Below are 18,554 nucleotides of genomic sequence, written 5' to 3'. Positions count from 1 at the left end.
GTGCTAAATGGGAAAAATGACATGCTCTACATCCTCAGCAGCACCATAAAGAAGCACAGCAATAACTACAGTGTCAGGCAGGAAGCAACTAGAAGTGCTCTGAAGGTTGTGAACTTGTAAATTTGAGGCCTTTCTCAACTGTCTACGCTTTGTGTAGCATAAGGGCAGAAGGATGATGTGAAGAAAATGCAGAGGAGCCTTTCTGATAGTGGATTGCTAGTGTAGTGCTGCAAGCACTGGAACATGTACGTACCTTCATCCGTATTCTGTGAGGGACGTAAGCGTGTGTTTCAGATGATTTGCTGCTGTATGTATACTGATGCAGACTGCTGTGTTTACAGTTCAGAGAGCAGGAGAAAACTAGATCTGTATGACCATGTAGAATCTCAAATGATGTAGCATACTGTTGTATGTACTGTTTACTTAAGGGACTGTTGGACAGTTTTCCTTAAAAATCTTCTGACCTCTGTCCTTTTCTAGCTCTCTGAGCTCCTCTACTGTATGTTTCATTCAGGTTGTACACTGGAATGACACAGGATGCATAAATTATGTCTATTACTCCTTAATTCCAAATGGTACTGAACTCTCTGGCCTTTACTTGATGTAGCGTTTGCCTGCTTAAATAAGGATCAATGGCAGTGAAGTAATCTGGGACAGTGTGGATGTTCACAGTTGCAGAGTTGAAGTGCCTTTTGGAACTGGAGCCTCTGTGCTCAGAACATGGCAAGATCAAGGTCTTAGGAAGCATTGTTAGTATCTTAGAAGAGCTGGAAAAGCTTTCCAGTGTTGTATGCTTCTTTCTTTCACGCAAGTTGTAGAGATGCCTTCTTCCTTTTGTACCCTCTTACTATATAGAGTCTGGTATGAAATATCTCATTTTCTGATGCCTCAGCCACTTCCATGGTTGATGTACTCTGTCCAGTTGACTCATCACTGTGTATGTTTTCTTGACTTCTAATTAAAATCTGTTCTATTCTAATATTAGACCAACATTCCTTGTTATATCACCCTTCATTCTTAAGTAATTCATCCTGCAACCTCCTTACTCTGTATGACTAATGTCTTTTTCTCAAATATTCTTAGAACATTTTAAAATACCATCTATATTATAAGCAGCACAGTAGCAATACCTCTCATTACAATCGTTTAAGGCTTTCTGTCATAACTCAGTGCTTTCTTTTGCTTAGGGTTTTGATGAGACTTTAACCTTTTTGGTGGAATTTTCCATGCATTGGTGTTTGTCTCAGGCTGAAATTACCCCTTGAGAATGATTTATTTTTTTTTGTTTGCTTGCTGAAAATATAATCAGTATTTCATAGAGAAGACACTTCTAAATCAGCTTCTGCTAGGTTCTCTCACAGAAAAGACATATTTTTTTTAAAAGAATTGCTAGACAGATGTGTTTGGCTGACAAATAGGAACGATTGACCATTAGCAGGAGATCGAGCATGGGAGGGGGATTGCTCACCAAACAAGAGCAGGTCTTGGGGAATGAATTTCTGTTGATTAGAAGTGAGAACTGAATTGATGAGCATTGAGAAGGAACTGGTTGCTTACCTAATCTCTGGGCATTCAAGAAGTTCTTCATAAAAGCAAAGATTAATTTATCTGGCTTTTAATTTTTTAATGGATGTTCTCCATGTTTACCTACCAATAACCACCTGAAACTTGTTTCCCTTATAGTGGCTAAAAGGATAACATCAATAACAAATATTTCTGTTTGTATACAGAAACAGTTTGCGTTCTCCTAGAGGTTCTCTTTGGTTTTGCCTGTGTAAGTAATTCAGTGCTTGCTTGTCCGGTGAAAGAAAATAGAATCTGTGGGTGGAAGGTGTTTTGTTGTAGCTAAGCATTATTGCTGTCTGGTTTTAATCCTTCATATATGCTTGCATTCTTCAGTTCCACTGAATTTATGGAAATAACTTTCAATAATAGAGATAAGCATACTCCAAAGCCTTTGTAAGGCTGAATTAAAACCACTGGGATCATACTGTTTCTAGTTCTATTACTTCCATTGCAACTTGGTGTTACTGTTGAAATTTCAATGTATGGCCTCAAAAATTGATCCAGTAACAGAATTGCAGAGTGAACCTTAAGGAGACCGATACCCACAGTGTAGAAGAAAAAAAAGACCGAACTTGTGTAGACCCTGGCACATGGAAAAGATACTAGATAGCAGAGAAGGGGGACTTTTTCCAGTCACTAATAAAGGCACAATAAGTAGCTGATGGCAACTGTTGCAGATGATGGACTTGCTAGCCCTTAATACATAAGGGGAAATTATGTATGCAGTTTAGTTTGACTTCAGAGTAGGGGGTCATGCTGTTTTGCTCTGATCTTGTGGTCGGGGAACCTGCAGACCACTGCACTTTTCTTCACCTTTCACAGACCCTTGGCAGAGGGGAACAGAATTGCTTCCTTTGCACAGAACTTGACAATGAGCTGCTAGAGCAAGATGGTGATTGTGTCAGCTGCTCCCTGGTTTCTGCTGGTCACTGGCAGGGTGGGAAAATTATTTTCTTAGTGAGTAACCGGTCAGGTTTGTGCTAGGATTTTAGATTGCCTTAATCTGAATCCAGACTTGAGACAAGGTAGAGCAGTACCCTGATGTGATGATGCAAAGGATCATTTTTGTTGTGCGAGTGGCTGGTGTTTCTTGTTCATGTCTGGGTCCAGATAGAGCACCAGATTAGGTTAAGAACATAATTTTTTTCTTCCCCAAGTCAGACTTGAGAGGAACCTCTACTGCCCCTGTGTACAGGGTAGTGCTATAGACTGTGTATGACGATCTGGGTCTGCATTATCAAATACACTACTTGCTTTTCTAGAGGCCTTGTGGGTTGCTGATGTTTTTGCCTGTGGCACTTGATGCTTTTGGCTTCTGAGAGTTGAAATGCTTTAGTTAAGCTGTGGTCCTTGGGATCAATACAGTAATGTCTGGGTAGGGCTTGAGAGCCTGTGGTATATTAATGATCTGACTAGCTGTTACAGAAATTCTTTCTGGCTTTAAATTTCATAAAACTCAGCTTCGGTTCCTGTAGCTGATACAAAATAGAGCAGTCTGCCTGTTCTTTTCCAGTCCACTAATGGGATTCTGGATAGGTGCAGTAATCTGGTCTGATGTAAAAGCCTGAAGCTTAGTCTACATTTAAATTTGCTATATAATATACTGATGCATCAGTTGTCTTGCAACAGTAGCTGCAGATGTTTTTAGCAGAGATTTATACAAATTGCAAAGTAAATATACTACCTCTAGAACAAGCATATTTTTTAAACTGCAAACTGTTTTCCTAATCTCTGTAAGATATACTGGTAGTTCTCTTAATGAAACTTGTTTTAATGCTTTAACCTAACAAAAAGAAGCTACTATGTTGAAAGACCTTACTTGTATTGAAAGTAGTGTATGACTGGTTTCAACTTTTCTTTGAACTGCTAGGAAGCTCCAAAGGAAGAAAATCTTTGTGTCCTTGAGAGAAAAGGACAACTAATTTTATCACTTAATTATTTCAGGGGAAGCATTATCAGTGAACTGAGAGAATGCATCTGCAAAACTTGCAATGATCAGAGTAAAAGCTACCGCTGCTAGCAGATTTCTAAGGAATATGTATATATTTCTCTTGTATTTAAATACATGAAGTTACAGGTTTCCAGTTTATTTACAAGATACCTTATCAGTTTAAACTCCACAAAGCAGCAGCGACCACCTGTGTGCCCTTCAAAAGAGTTTAACAGCACCCAAAGGAAAAGGGAGATGTTCGAGTTTCTGAAGGTTTGTGGTATGGCATGTGTTAAGAAAACCCTCAGTTGTCATCTTTGGGTGGTGTGACTGGTAGCCCCTGCTCCCGACCCCTCTGTGGGATATATCTGTACTGACTGACAAGGGGAGAAGTGTGTGTGCTAAGCTGACTTACTTGATGGCCTGATGACTTGGGTTCAATTCTGGAGAGGAGTTTGAGGCTTGGTTGAACTCTGTCTATAACTCAAGGTCGTTGCAGGCTGCTTTCTGGGCTGGAATGCAGGTTGCTGCTTCTAGTTAAAACCAAGTTGAGAACATACCATTTATGCTGTGTGTATATAACGTTTTTAATTGGAAGCCCAGAAGGGACAGCTTTTCATGACTTATCTGCAGAGATCTAGTTACTTCATTAAGAAAATAAAGCTGTCACTTAGTGAGAGTTGGCATGGTGGTGGTGGTTGGGTTGTTTTTTGTTTTTTTTTTTTTTTTTTTTTTGGTTTGATATTGGGAACCAAAGATAAAAACCACTGGTTTATGGATGCTATCCATACTGGAGAATGGACTTTTGTGTGTCAGTCCCACAGCAGTGAATCTGGTGTAAGATGTGGCAAGAAGGGTGATCCATATACTGCTGATTTCATTTAAAGTTATCTTTCCTTGGCCAACGTGTGATTCCTGTGAAAACAAACCGGTGCATTTCCAGTGTTTAATGACAGCTGTGGTGGTGTTCCTGACTAACCAGTTGCTGTCCTGAGGGCTGTTACTCTGGTAACAGAAGTTGTGACAGAAGGTAACTTCCATCAGGAAAACATAAACTGTATGGTAAATACAGGACATGTGATGGATGTCTCTGGCAAAGACTGGGAATAGACAAGAACGTTTTATGTTTCAGAATAAGCTGTTTTGGGTGTGCTTCTATTAAGCTAAAAATATGTCCTTTGTATAACCAAAGTGTATATATTGTATGTGGAATGTCCACATTATGCCACTTTACTGATATGGTTTCATTTATAGCCCAGGCCACCATACAGATGTTATTCTGCTAGAAAACAAGTTAATGAAGTTTGAGTAACTGTGTAGAAGTACGTCATAACATGTCTTTAGCTAGATTTAATATTTTTCTTCTGCTTGCAGAAGTAGGTACGTTTTCCACTAGGTTTTTGAAGCTTTGGATAAGATGCATTAAGAAGTGTTGTTCTAGTTTTGAACTGGTATACACATGTTCCAGGAACCTAGTGAATAAGTAATCTTGAAATCTGTTTTGTGTTTAGAAACCGGCAAGGTATTCACCTGGGGCAGAGCGGACTATGGGCAGCTTGGAAGGCACGTGGTGGGTCCTGATGGGCAGGAGGCGTGCATGGCATCTGAACGACGCTTGGAGCTGTTGTGTAATGTCCCTGTTTCAGTGCCTTGCCTAAATGGAGCATCTCAGGTAAAGAGGAAAATTACCTTTTTTTCCCAGGTTGGGTTTTTTTGGGTGCATTAAAATAATTGGACCATTTTCCTAATAGAACCCTTTCCCAATTTCCTAATAGAATGCTGCAGCGCAAGCCCTCGCTGCTCTTCCTGAAAGCTCAGAAGTTAATACGATTCAATTATTTCAAATTTCTTAAAAGGCTTTTGCATTCAGAAACTGATTTTTCCCTTGGTGGACCAGAGTTACCACTAGCAGAAGGTGCCAAGTTCTCTCAGATATCAGTGTGTGCAGGAGATAGTTGCACCTGCAATACAGCCTAACAGATGAGGTGGGCCCCTGCCTGGTGTAACGCTAGCTTTGTGTGAAGCCCTCTGTAACACTTTAACCAATGGCCTTTCTTTAGCTGATAAATAGGGATGCCACAGCTTCCAGCTCAGGCTAAGTATATCATGAATATTTCTCTACCTTATCACATCGAGTGGTACTGGAAGTTTTCTTTCTATATGGCTAATTTGCTACAATATGATTTATCCTCAAGCGTAAAGGTGAACAGAAAGAAAACTTTACTCAAGTTGTTTGCTTTGGTCTGACACAACATGCAACCTGTACTGCCTACAAACCATTTTCTTGGCTTTTTAGTGGCTGAGAGACAGCGTATGGCAATTGGCCTGTTGTCAGGCAGTGTGCAGGTCCCATCTGGGCAGATAACTAGTCAAAAGGTATGCATCTCCCTGGGGGATAGCTGGCAGTCAAAATGCAAAGGATATGTACAGGTTGACAGCTTCAGCTGCAATGTGTATTGCATCTCTGCCTCCTGGTAGTCTCCCATGGTGAGACTTTGGTTAGAAGAGTCAGCCTCTGCCCTTTCCCACCGCCAGTGTTCTGTGGATGTCTGCACTCACAGATGTGAAGTGGAGCTTCAGAGCCTAGGGTGCTGCACTAATGAAGAATTTGTTTAGTCAGTGTTGTCTCCACTGAGTCTCAAACAGCTCAATCATTTTGAGATGGGTGTCCCTGCTTTTGTCATTAGATATCTATAGAGAACACCACTGTTGAATCTGTTTCATGCTGGTTTTCATCTGTGCTTTGGGCACTGCCTCAAGTATGTAGTTCTGTCATTTCTCGTACAATACAAAGCCAGGCAGCTTTTGCACAGGGGAACTTATGCTTGGCAGGACGAGTGATCCATGAAGGTGAAGGAAAGGTATGCATTCAGATGTATTCCTTGAAAAGGAAGAGAAGAACAATCTCATCTTCATTCTGCTGTCCTTAGTGCTGTTCCTCCTTACAGACCGATGAGAGACCTGATTTGAGTGATTAACAATGGCAGTGTTCTGGAGCAGGCATCATTCTTTGCAGAGCTAACAGCATGAAGATGATTTAAGAAGAGCGTGATCGAGAGCTAGCATCATTTGTACCCTAAGAGGAGCTGTGTTGATGAGAAAAGGAAAAAGCAGATAATAAGAGCCTAAATTGCTTCACTTAAAGATTACAAAATAATGCCAGAGCTAGAATTTATATTTAAAAATGCATTAAATTGCAGTATGTAGGCTATGTAGGGTGTGAGCTGGTTTTTGTTTACACACAAGCTACCTTTTTTCCATTTGTTGTCATATGGAGATGAGATTTGATTTGAGAGCTGAATTAAAAGGAATACAGAAAAGATGAGTTCTTTTTCATGTTTACCTTGAATTAACAATTCCAATTTGCATGTTTAATGCAGAGAGACAGTTTAACAGTTGAGGATTACAACTACTGATTTTTATCCACGGTCTATTTTTACAAATAATTTTTAATGATTTAACTGAATTTTTTGGCAAAGCTGTGGTCTGCTGATTGCCTCTGCACTTCAGTTAATATTGTTAAAACCAAAATGGAGAAACTAATCTAAGGATTAGAGGACAGTATAAAAGGCACACTGGTTTACCTCAAGGACAGCGCAGTAGATTTAACCTTCTGTGCTGCTCCTTGTGTCCATGCCCGTAGCTTACCTGCTTTCTCCACCAAAGACCAGGGATTCTCCTGTCTTTGTGCTGAAATGGATATAATGTCTGTGTCTGTCTACCGCTCCAAAACCTGATTTTTGAAGTGTTGTGAGTGACCTATTCCATTGTGAGTTTGACTTCAATGTTCCAGATGAGTTTGTCAGATGACCTTAAAAAATATGAGCACTTTTTTTCTTTCAACTGAAACAATGGAAGAACAAAAGCCTGAATTTTAGATAATTATCTACTGATCTGAGTATGTCTTCCTGGTGGCTTTAAAGGAGTGTGGTGACATCGTGTTCCTGGAGTCTCATGTGTTTAAACTTTGTGAATTAGGCAACTGCAGGTCTATTTATTATTTTCTTCTCAGTGCTTTGGTGCATAACCGCCATGGAATAGGATGAGGCACTGAAAAGAAACTTCAGGCTGTAGCTGAAGTCAGTTGTGTGAGACATTATGCATGCAGTGCTCTTGTGTTGTGGGGCGTCCTTGATTGGACCTCTTCAGAACATCTGACTCATCTGCTGCCTGATGTGCATTCATATCCACTGCTCTTCAGATGAAAGGACAATTAAATACAAATGGCCTGAAATATGATGAGCCTCTGTATTTAGCAAGTGCTACAAAGACCCGGTTTAATGTTTCCTCCTTGTCAAAATGCTTTTCCAGTCCGTTTGATATTTTTGGTTTTAATAGCTATCGGTTTACTGTTTGTGGTATGTTCAGCATGTCGTTCACATCGGAGCAAACATTTGCTGCAGCAATAAACAAGTGAGAAGTCATTGTGTGGTGCTGGACGTTTCTTGCTAAACTGGATGGAAGGGCAGGCTACAGTCATTTTGGATATGCAGCAGTGTTCACATGGAGCTATGTTTTCATCATGTCCTTTCTCTAATCTTGCACAGCTTGCTTTAAGTACACTTTTCTGAGGAGGGATCTCTGAAATTTCAGTTAAGAAATTAAAAAAAATTCCGTGTCATACTGTCACTTTTGGGTTTTCTTGGGCTTAATTCCTTCCTCAGTTTTACTGGCACCCAACTTAAATCTTGATGGTGGATGTAGGGGCCAATTGTGTTGGGGAATGAAAATAACTGATGGACTTGTGGCAACACGTACCTGTGTTTGTCCTGATCATGCTGTGGTCCATAATTCCAGTATATACGTTCATCCTGTACAATGCAGTTTGGTTTTGATCCTCCATATGGTTCCTTTTTCCAGGGAACGCCATCATGAATACACACATTCTTATAGCCCTTTGCAGTCAAAGTTTATCGTGACTCTTTTCAGTGGCAGTTGCAGTAACATGTCATTTTTGTTCAAGTATTTGAAAGATAGCTTTGTTTTTAGTGTATTCCTGTGTTTTTCCTTTTTTTCCTCCATTGATGTTGAAAAATGTTAAGCATCTACCTATAAGACAAATCAAAGATATCTGCTATGATGATAATTGATTATTATATGATTGATAAGTTAATGTATAAGCATTGATATTACCTTAACACATGGACACAGTAATATTGAAAATGGAACTTTTTGGTTTACAAAAAATGACAACTGTTTTTGTGGTTTTTGACTTCTCAGTGAAAATTGTCAGAAGCCTCTTTGTAAGTAAAGCTGTAGTGGAGACTTTAAGCGGTATTAAAATAAATAACCTGATAGTAGTGCATATGCTGTGCTGCGTGCGTGGCTTTTGTATATTTAGTTGTTTGACTGGGTAGTCTAAATATTTGTGGCTAGGTTCCTTAATTTGAATGGTCAAAACATGAGGTTTATATTTTTGTGGGAGAGAAACAACAAATTGAACTTTCCTAAACCAGATTTTACTGCTCAGAGTTTGAGAATATACGTGTAGTAACTGATCCAATAAGCTGCTTGAAAAAACCACTTTGGGTGTTAGGGAAGGAGGTAAATGCAAAAAAGTCTCTTTAGGTTTTCAAACTCAGTAAGTTTTAGATAATCCAAGGATATAGTTCAATGGAAGTGGTGTTGTGAAAAACAACTCTACTCCTTGTTCTTTGATTTGCCAGCTTCCCTCAAAACTCCTGACTGTGCCACAGAAACTGATGCGGGCCCTGGAAGAACTCATAGTAAAAGGTAGTTCTTACTTTGCAATACTTACAGCTAATAATGGAAGCAAACAGGGAATGGGAGTGGAAATAGAGAAATGACATGACTTCAGGTGCAACAGCAGGTCACCTGCAAAGCTGAGAGAACCCAGGTACTACATATTCCACTCCAGACTTTTGCTCATTAAGCTTTCTCTCTTGTGACATCACTAGAAGGGAAAGTTAGTTGATATCTACGTGCTCCAGCCAGGTCAGATTGCTGTCCATGTTATATTTCAGTTAGTATGTGTTGCTTTCCCTGGATGTTTATTTAATGCTGTGAGATCTGTCCATCTAGTGATCCTTCATGATGAGAGGTAAAGGCCAGCTCATCTTTTACTGAGGAGTTTGTGAGGTCCTTCTGGACCAATTCATTAAATTATCCTCATTCTTAAATTGAAGTGATGTGGTAAGCAAGTAGTGCAGTGGTGTGTTTGTTTTGTTGTTTTTTTGTTTCTGTCATGAATTGGTGTCTTTTACAGGTTGGTCTTGATCTATGTCCTTTGAGAAATGGCATTGTTGAATTTTCCTTCCAGTTTTGTTATGCTGTTTTAGAGATGCAATGATAAAAATGGTAATGTAGAGATGGTCCCTTTAATATTCTTGCAAGAGTGTTCTTGGCTTATCAATTCATTTTAAGTGACAATAAAGGAGAATAAAGGCCATGGAGAAGTGGGTTCTGAATACAACTCACTGTGCAGATGAGAAGTTACAATTAAGGATGAAAATAGAGACCAAATTGTTGAAATCATCATTAGGGGGAAAAAAAAAATCCAAACAGGATGTATCAAAAGAATGGAAGTGCAGCCTGCGTACAAAGTACAGGAAGTCTGTGTTTAGATTAGGTGTTTGTGTGATCTGTATGCCATGTGTAGGAGAATAACACTAATTGTGGCAACACTGCAAGAAGTTTGAGAGGAGTTTACAGTTATATCACAGGAAATGAGGAAATGGGGTTTACTACTTAGTTCTCCCTGTTGTTCTCCTAGCAGGAAATTGAGAGCAAGTAGCAAACTACTGAAATTCAAACACAACTTTTTGGCTAGGTAGCCATCCTATTTATTCTGTGCTTTTCTTATACCGTTAAGACATGACTTTGGTTTGTAAAGAATATCTTATGGCCTGGGTAGAGGGATGCTTAACACTCATAGCAAAGTCATTTCTGGAAGTTAGGAATACCAGTGTGTTAGGCAACAGAAGTTACACTGGAAATATTAGTCTGCTCCATGAAAACTGTAATCTAGTCGCAATGTTATCGTAAATAATTCGGTGAAGTGAAGCTCTGCTATTTCCCTCTAGGTGAGAGGATGGGGAGCTTTGCTTTCCTCTTCTTGTGGCTATAAGCAGAGCCTAGATCACCAATCTGGGTGTGTAATTTTTGGAAAGCGAAGAGGAGATGATATTGGTTCCCAGCACCGTGCTTCCCATCACCCATACCAATTTCTCTGCATCTGGCATTGCAGAAAGGGAGATGGGGAGTCAAATTTTCACCAAGTGAACGGCAAAGGAGAACTCCCACGCTGCCTTTGCATGCCAAAGAGCATATGCTGTGTGAGTACAAACTAGAGGCTTTCCTATTATCACTTTTGCAGATGAACCTTGGTTTAAAATGACCGAAATTGCTCTGCTGGCGTTGTACTGTAGCGCTGAAGTAGCAGCCAGGCTGCTTTGTAATCTGTGTGGAAGACCACGAAGGGTTGATTTGCCTACAGTTTGGGTGAAGTAGGAGAGGACAGGCATGGCATGAAGCCAGGAGTTGAAGACCCACCCAGCATGTGATGATTGAGGTGTTATAAATGTGAGTGTGGGCGAAGCCTTAATCTTCATAATTCATAAATTCATTTTCCATTTGATAGCATGTTGCAGTTAGAATTCCAAATTAATACCTCGCTTGGAGATCTCTGAAAGTATCAGGGAAATGGAAAGAGGTTAAAACTACTTGGAACAGTAGCCATGGCTTGTGCAAGCATTGCATCAGCTGTCAGGAGTGTAGCCCTAAGAATGATACCAAATCCGCAGCTGTATTTAATGAGCCTATTAGTAGCAAAATGACTAATCAAGTTATCTTGTTTGTAACTCTGTGTCTTGGTTGGAACTTGGCCAGCAGCCAAACACCAGGCAGCTGCTTGCTCACCCTCCCCCTGCCCAGGGGATGGGGGAAAGATTTGGAGGGGTAAAGGGAGACTTGTAGGTTGAGATAAAAACAGTTTAATAATTGTAATAAAGTAAAACAATAACAATACTAGAAAGTACAAATGGGTAAAATGCACAATGAGCTGGCTCACCACCCACTGACTGATACCCGGCCCCTTCCCAGCTAGCGATCCCAAAATACCAAGGTCCTGCATTCGCAATCCCGGAAGTGAGAGAGAAAACCCCCCCTTCCTGGCCACTCCTCCTTTACATACTGATCATGACGATGCATGATATGGAATATTTCATTGGTTAATTTGGGTCTGGCGCTCTGGCTGTGCTCCCTCCCAGCTTCTTGTACACCTGTGCACAGGCAGGACATGGGCAGTCGGAGAGTCCTTGATCTCTTTGCATCAATGGGAAACATCAGTGTATTATCAGCATTCTTCTCATACCAAATCCCATACTGAATCCAAAACACAGCACTATTCTGGCTACTAAGAAGAATAATTAACTCCATCCCAGCTGAAACCAGGACACTCTGACCTGCACATGCTCATACTATATTTGTTAAATTAAAAATACTGACTGGGTCCCATCCTTCTGCATGGATTATTCTAACAACAGTGCATCATGACTGCACCTCACTCAGCTCAGAGACAGCTTGTAATCCAGCTCATTGCTCCTCTGAAGTATTTCTTTGCACCAACAAACGCCATGAACTTTCACTAGTGCCATTCACATGCATGATGCAGTTAATGCCTGCTAATCAACCATGGGAAGTGCTGCAAAATTTCTTAAAAAATAAACTGGGTGTTAAGACAAAGGCTCTGTGAGCAGCAACCTTGGAAGGTGACAACTGTTAGTGCAGAAATCCAGTTCTGCCTCACTGATGTTGTTTCAGTTAGCCTAAACAGAAAGGTTTCAATGTAAAAAGTATGCATCCTAGTTTAAGGTGAGTCAGGTCTAACCCAGGGTATGTGCATGGACATGTTCCAAATCCAAGTGAAAATATAGTTTGAAGCAAGAGGCCTTAAAGCATGCAGTTTTTCATTCTCAATTTGTCATTAAAACTGTTACAGAGAAGGGATTAACAAATCAATGCAGGCTAAAATGAGAGAAAATCAATAAGAAACTGTAGTGAACTGGAACAAAGCTATCAATTTACAGCATTCTCTGCAAAGAAATCTCATCCGTACCTCCTTTTATGGATGGAAAAATAATGTGGAAACAACGATTTGGGGTTAGATTAATTCTTTTTTACCTGGCTGACCCCAGAACTTTAGGTCAAGAAACTTCTGGTGTAAATGCTACTTATGTTTCTTTTGTCTGTTGTGTTGATGAATTTTACTGGCAGGTTCTACTACAGTGGAATCTTAAAAAAAAAAAAAGTCAAGGAGAAATATATCATTTCAGTTACCCTCATAGGGATTTGATGGAACACTCTCTTTAATTGTTTACTTTTTTGTATTAGTAGAAGTGACTTCATTATTTCTTCATTGTTTTTCTGTCTCCTTTTCTTAAGAAGAGTGTTACTTCTGAAAATTCACTCTTTAATAGTTCGTATGCATTATGTAGGTGGAAAATATGCTGGGCTACTGGGTAGTGCACTATAGATGACTGAGATGAAAGACATCTTACTGGTTCCAACTCTGTTTATTGAGTTGTTCCTTTGGTCCTTTCAAACTCATTTCTCACGGTGGGACTATAAACTCACTGAGGCAGTGCTGTTCTGGCCAGCACACAGACTGCTTCTCCCTGCTTTTAATTTAAGGATTTTGGATTTGGTTTGAAGTTGGGTTGTGCTTGTACTTTTATGATGGTCATGGTGTTTGTTTTCATTTATCTGATGTTTCCAGCTTTCACTTATCAATGAGTCATTTAAGCTGTAAGCCCTGCCAGTCTTTCTGGCCTTTGTGCTTATGTTGTGAGTTGTTGTAAAGCTACTGTTTACTGAAAGATTCAGAAAAGAGAGAAACTTGTGTTTCTGCTGTGATGCTTAAAGTTGTTGCTATGCCATGGCACACAGCAGGTTTCAAAGACTGGTTTACTGGGTAGCCTGCTAAATGACAAGTACCTGTTTGTCCTCCCACCTGGTGGCTCATCTCCTTTGCCTGTTGGCTGCCTTGCCTCTAATTTAAACTGAAGTCGTCAAAGGCAGAAGCTACCTCTGAACTCTGTGTGTGTTTTTTACGTGGTCTAATATGGCCTGTGCCTTTGCCCTAGCCCGAGCCTTCAACCAAGAGAACTTGTTTGTGAAAGGAGGAGAAGGAAGGAGAAGAAAAAGTAAAAATGATGCATCTAATCCTGTGATGACAAAAATGCCAAACTGTCTCCTGTTTTAAAACTTGCCTGAGGATTTATTCTTAGTCTCTTGGCAGTTGATTGCTGAGGTCTCTGTAGATTCAGTGGATATCTCATGCAATCAGATACCAGCAAAGATTGCTAAGACCTATGCTACTGTTGATGCCTTGCAGGTTTTTTTTTTTTAATCATAGAAAAAGCAAATAAAAACCTTATAAAGAAATTTTTTAAATTGCATTTTCAGGGAGGAAAAAAAAAAGATAGTTCCTTAGAGGTATGGTTCTAAAAATTCTACCTCCCACGTTTTGCCCCTTTAGTTCCCATCTTCTGATTCCTCCTTTTCTTTCCGGGTGCAGAGCTAATGTAAACAATCCCTTCCTTGGGAAGGAGTGCTGGGGGAGCCAGTAAGGAGATCTTACTGTGTGTGTGTTTTTCCAGAACATTGTTTGGCATAATGTTTGTGCTCCTAAGTGTTAAATTAACAAGCATTAAATAGTCAGTTTTCCTACTGGTAATTGCTTCAGTGGAATCCCTTCTGTCCAGCTTTTAAAAGTTGCCAAGGTTTACCTGCAGCCTCCACTGTTAGCTGATTTCACACTTTGAAAGTGTGAACCTGTTCAAAGCCTTGAAAAGCTGAGACCTTGGTTTATTTCTGTAGAAAGAAAAAGGAAAAACAAAGAAGCCAGGTTTTGCTGCACCTCACAAGAGATTATGGGGGGGAAGTACTTAGCGTTTGTAACTTCTTTGTTCTCTATGCAGATGCAAGCAGAGAATATGATTTTTAATTCTTGAATCTTATTTCCTTATGTCTTCTCTGGTTAGTCTCCTATTTTGATTTCTTGTGGCTTTGAATTTTTTTTTAATGTCTGGATGAAGGAAACTCCTTTTTCTTTGGTAGTTTTGGGAAAGGGTTAATGACTTAAATGTACAAAAGTAAATACCAGTAATAGCAAACAGTGAATTGATTATTTTTTGTTCTCTGACTTCTCGATCTGCTACTGCTCCTTTTTTAGGATTTAACCACTATAAGTAAAAAATGAAGGCCTCCTGATTTTCCTAAAGATGCATTACTCATTGTGGTAATGCAGTTAAAATGAAAAAAGGAGCACCCCCTTTTAGAGCAAATAGCTGCGTATTTATAAAAATTTAGACAATAATTGGCTTACAATTATAAAAAAAACTTTGTGACTTTTGGGAGTACAGTTACAAGAATTTTTCAGAATTTTATGAGGAAATAAGAACAGGAAGCAGGATAAAAAGCATTACAAGGTTTTTAGTTATTTGTGGATGTTTCAGATGTTTGGTTTCAATGTATTTCTTCGTTAACATGAAAGCCATGTAGGGAGATGGCTCTTCTCCTCCAGTGCATGTCACAGAAGTCCTTCCAATTTTCTCCGTGAATTGGATCAGAGAGGCTGCCACGATACCATGTGAGCAAAAGTTTTTCACCCAGCTGCATGCAAGCCTGCTTGAGATCAAGCAATGTTTGGGGCATTGTGTGAGCCCATCAGTCCTGCCATTAGCCCTTCCCCAGGGGCAAAATAATAGTTTGGGCTCAGCTATTGTAACTGGGGTGGTAAGTTCAACATCAGTGGTGAGCAATGTTCTGTAGTTGTTTTCATGCTATCAGAATGCCTTGAAAACTCAGTGAATGAGAAATACAAGCGAAATGAATGTGTTTGCTGGAGAACAGAGGTATCATCATCTGTGGTTGTCTCGTGTGTGTATATATATATATGTGCTCTGCAAAATCAGCTTCTTAACAATCTAATGCAATATGTAGTTTAGCATACAGCTATGGTTAGTCAAGGTGCTTTGGGGCCTGCACAAAGGTAGAAGCAATAGAAGTGTTTCTGAAGTTTGGAAAGCATTACAGTAACTTCCTACGTTGGCTGCTGGCAGCGTGGTCAAATACATGGGTTTCATGCACTGTATCATTGGTTCTTCTGATATCACCTTGCTTAATACACTACATGACGTATAAGGGATTCTGCTGTGGATTTGTGAGGCAAATTTGTTTCTCAGCATGTTTTATTTAGAGAAGTTGGCAAAAAGCAATCTTTTCACCCTAAGTGATCTGTCTTGAATACTGGTATGAAGAACTGATTCACATCTGAAGCCTTTAGTTGATCCTATCCTTTATTTCATGTTCTTGAGTGGTTTGTTGGATGAGGAGAACGTTTATTAAAACAATTCTTATTTCTAACACTGAAATGGGTATTTGAGAGCATAAGTCTTATTATCAGTGATGTTATCTTGCGCTAGTAGTTGTCAGCTTGTCTGTTGAAAATTTAAATTTGTTATGTTTTAAAGGATTACTTTGAAACTGCATGCCAGTTTCTTAAGAACATGCAGACTGATTTTTACTTCACAGTGAGTCTAATGTTTTCATTGGGAATGCAAGTCACAGGTTGTGGTGGGAGGGCATGTTGTCACTCTTCAGAAAACAAAAATTCACAATCTTCTTTTATGTTTCACAGCACCTGTTGTGGTTTGATTTGTATTTCTGTTTTAAAAGAATACAAAATATTATTTCATGGTGGTTGTTATATCATGTGGAAATAGAAGTAACCTTAAACAAACGAGAAAATAGAAATCTGTGATGACAGTCACTTTTTAAACTTCATTGCATACCTCTAAGACTTCTTCCTCTTTGATTTTGCTGATTCCACTCAGTATTTTTATGTGGGACTTTCATTACACAGAATTGAGGCTAAGAAAAATGTAGAGACTTGTAGAAAGGCATTTACATGGTCAGGTGTAAAACTTTCCATGGGGATGTTTTGTGTTCAGTTTAGATGTTAGACTGAAATCGCCTAAACAGAACATAATGTTCAGATTTGCAGCTTCAGAAAATGAGAGAATACTTAGAGTAATAGAAGTCTCTCTTTTGGTTTAGCAGTTTGCATTAAATCTTACAGGATTAATTTGCTGTCTCTGGTTTTCCTTGCCACAGCAAGTCTGAAATACAGACTGCTTGGAGGGGCATGAAAAGCAAAATTCTTGTGTCTTTTTACTTAAAAAGATTAAGATGGTATTTGTGAATTATGGTGATGCTATTTAATAATCTTAAGATACAATATTTTAGCTTAGCTGAGAAGCTGTTCAGAAATATGAAATATGTCTTTCATGTTTGAGGGATAATGTGTCCCATCCCCACCTCCTCAACAAATGAGGACAGTATAGTATCGTGTTTTGCTTACATGGAGGCATCTACAACATTCTGTGGCCAAATGAGTTAGGAGTGCACTAAGACTGACAGTATTCAGGGTCTTCAAGGATGACCGCTTTTGCGTGTGAGGCCTCCGTTTGCAGTCAGATTGGCAGAAAGTCAGTGAGAAAAGAGCATTTATTCACTTCTGTCGAGTTTGTGCTCAGCATGCCATGCCAGAGAGAATTCTAATAAAATCATTTTATCTGAGGATCTCTCAAATTTAGTAACGCTAAGTATGTGAGGGACTAGTGGTGTACCGCTGCTGAAATTAAGTATACATCCCAGCTTGCTCTTTCAACCTTTTTTTTTGCCTGTACTCTCCCCTTTATACTTTACTTACTGATGGCTGCTTTTAGATCCCTGTGTTACTACAGGGATTTCAAATGCTGCTGCTGCTGCTTATTATCATTTTGGCAACAGGTAACATGCTTCAGAAACATCTCTTTCCATTCAGTGAGACTGCATGTGCTTTCTCTTTGAGTCCTGTAAGCGAAAGAGAAATATTTTACTTTCTCTTCTTATTGCAAGGCTAAGCACTCAATTTTGATAGTTGAGAAATCAAGACCACATTCTGAAAACCTTTTATTCATGTTAGATAAATGCGACTCATTGTGATGCACTTATATATTGTATATTTATACATTTATTGAGAGAAATGTATAATATGCCAAATAATGCCCATGCTTGGATTCCATTCCATTCCATTCCAGTGGGATGGGGAGGAGAATTGGAAAAAGAGTAAAACTTGTGGGTTGAGATAGAACAGTTTAATAATTGTAATAAAATAATAACAATATTAAACTATAATAATCATAATGAAAAGGAATTTAAAAAAAACAACAAAAACCCCAAGAAAAGACAAGTGATGCCCAATGCAATTGCTCACCACCCACTGACCAATGCCCAAGCCATGATGTGCCCTCCAGCCAACTCCCCCAGTTTCTATACTGAGTATGACATCCTGTGGTATGGAATAGCCCTCTGGCTACTTGAGGTCAGCTGTCCTGGCCATGGTGTCTGCCAGCTTCTTGTGCACCTGCTCGCTGTCAGAGCATGGTGAAGTGAAAAATCCTTGACAGGATAAGCACAACTTGGCAACAACTAAACCATCAGTGTGGTATCAGAGTTATTCTCACGCTAAATCCAAAATACAGCACTACCAGCTATTAGGAAGAAAATTAAGTCTATCCCAGCTGAAACCAGAACAGTGTTCAATGCAATATATTGGCTGATATTCAGGGAGAAAATGGATCGAAATTATTAAAACACTTGGAATGGTGATGCTAAATTAGTTTTAAGTCTGATCGAACAAAAATGAATCTGAATTTTAGGTTTGCTCTTCAATGAGACTACTTTAATGTCATTCCCTTAGTAACTTTTAATTAAAATGGTAAGACAGAGATGTCAGAAGTAGTAAAAATACAGCTGTTCTTGTGTTGTTACATGTAATTTAGATATACCTAGGTATAATTGAAGAGGAATACTTTGATTCTGGAAAACTGGTATTAGAAAACCCATGGTTGTTACATTTGTCTGAGCTGCATCTCCCAACAGTTCAAGTAATTTGTTTTCACTCATAATTTATTTAATAAAGATCTTTCATGCAAGACCATAATCATTACACATGCCTTAGCTGAAGCTTCCTCCTGAGAGATTTTGCATC

At 39.3% G+C, this 18,554-nt stretch overlaps 1 protein-coding gene across 2 annotated transcripts in view; it reads left to right on the top strand.

Annotated features, from left to right (window-relative positions):
• Positions 1-18,554, top strand: part of SERGEF (secretion regulating guanine nucleotide exchange factor) — a 156,898-nt gene that overhangs the window by 32,362 nt on the left and 105,982 nt on the right. For both annotated transcript variants that reach the window (XM_074841681.1, XM_074841682.1), the window contains exon 9: positions 5,008-5,168. In XM_074841681.1, the coding sequence (XP_074697782.1) occupies positions 5,008-5,168 (161 nt within the window). The remainder of the gene's footprint in view (positions 1-5,007; positions 5,169-18,554) is intronic.

The sequence above is a fragment of the Strix aluco genome, chromosome 16 (assembly GCF_031877795.1).
Source record: "Strix aluco isolate bStrAlu1 chromosome 16, bStrAlu1.hap1, whole genome shotgun sequence".
Classification (NCBI taxonomy): Eukaryota; Metazoa; Chordata; class Aves; order Strigiformes; family Strigidae; genus Strix; species Strix aluco.
Note: the sequence above shows the minus strand (reverse complement) of the source record. Positions and strands in the feature narration are given on the sequence as shown.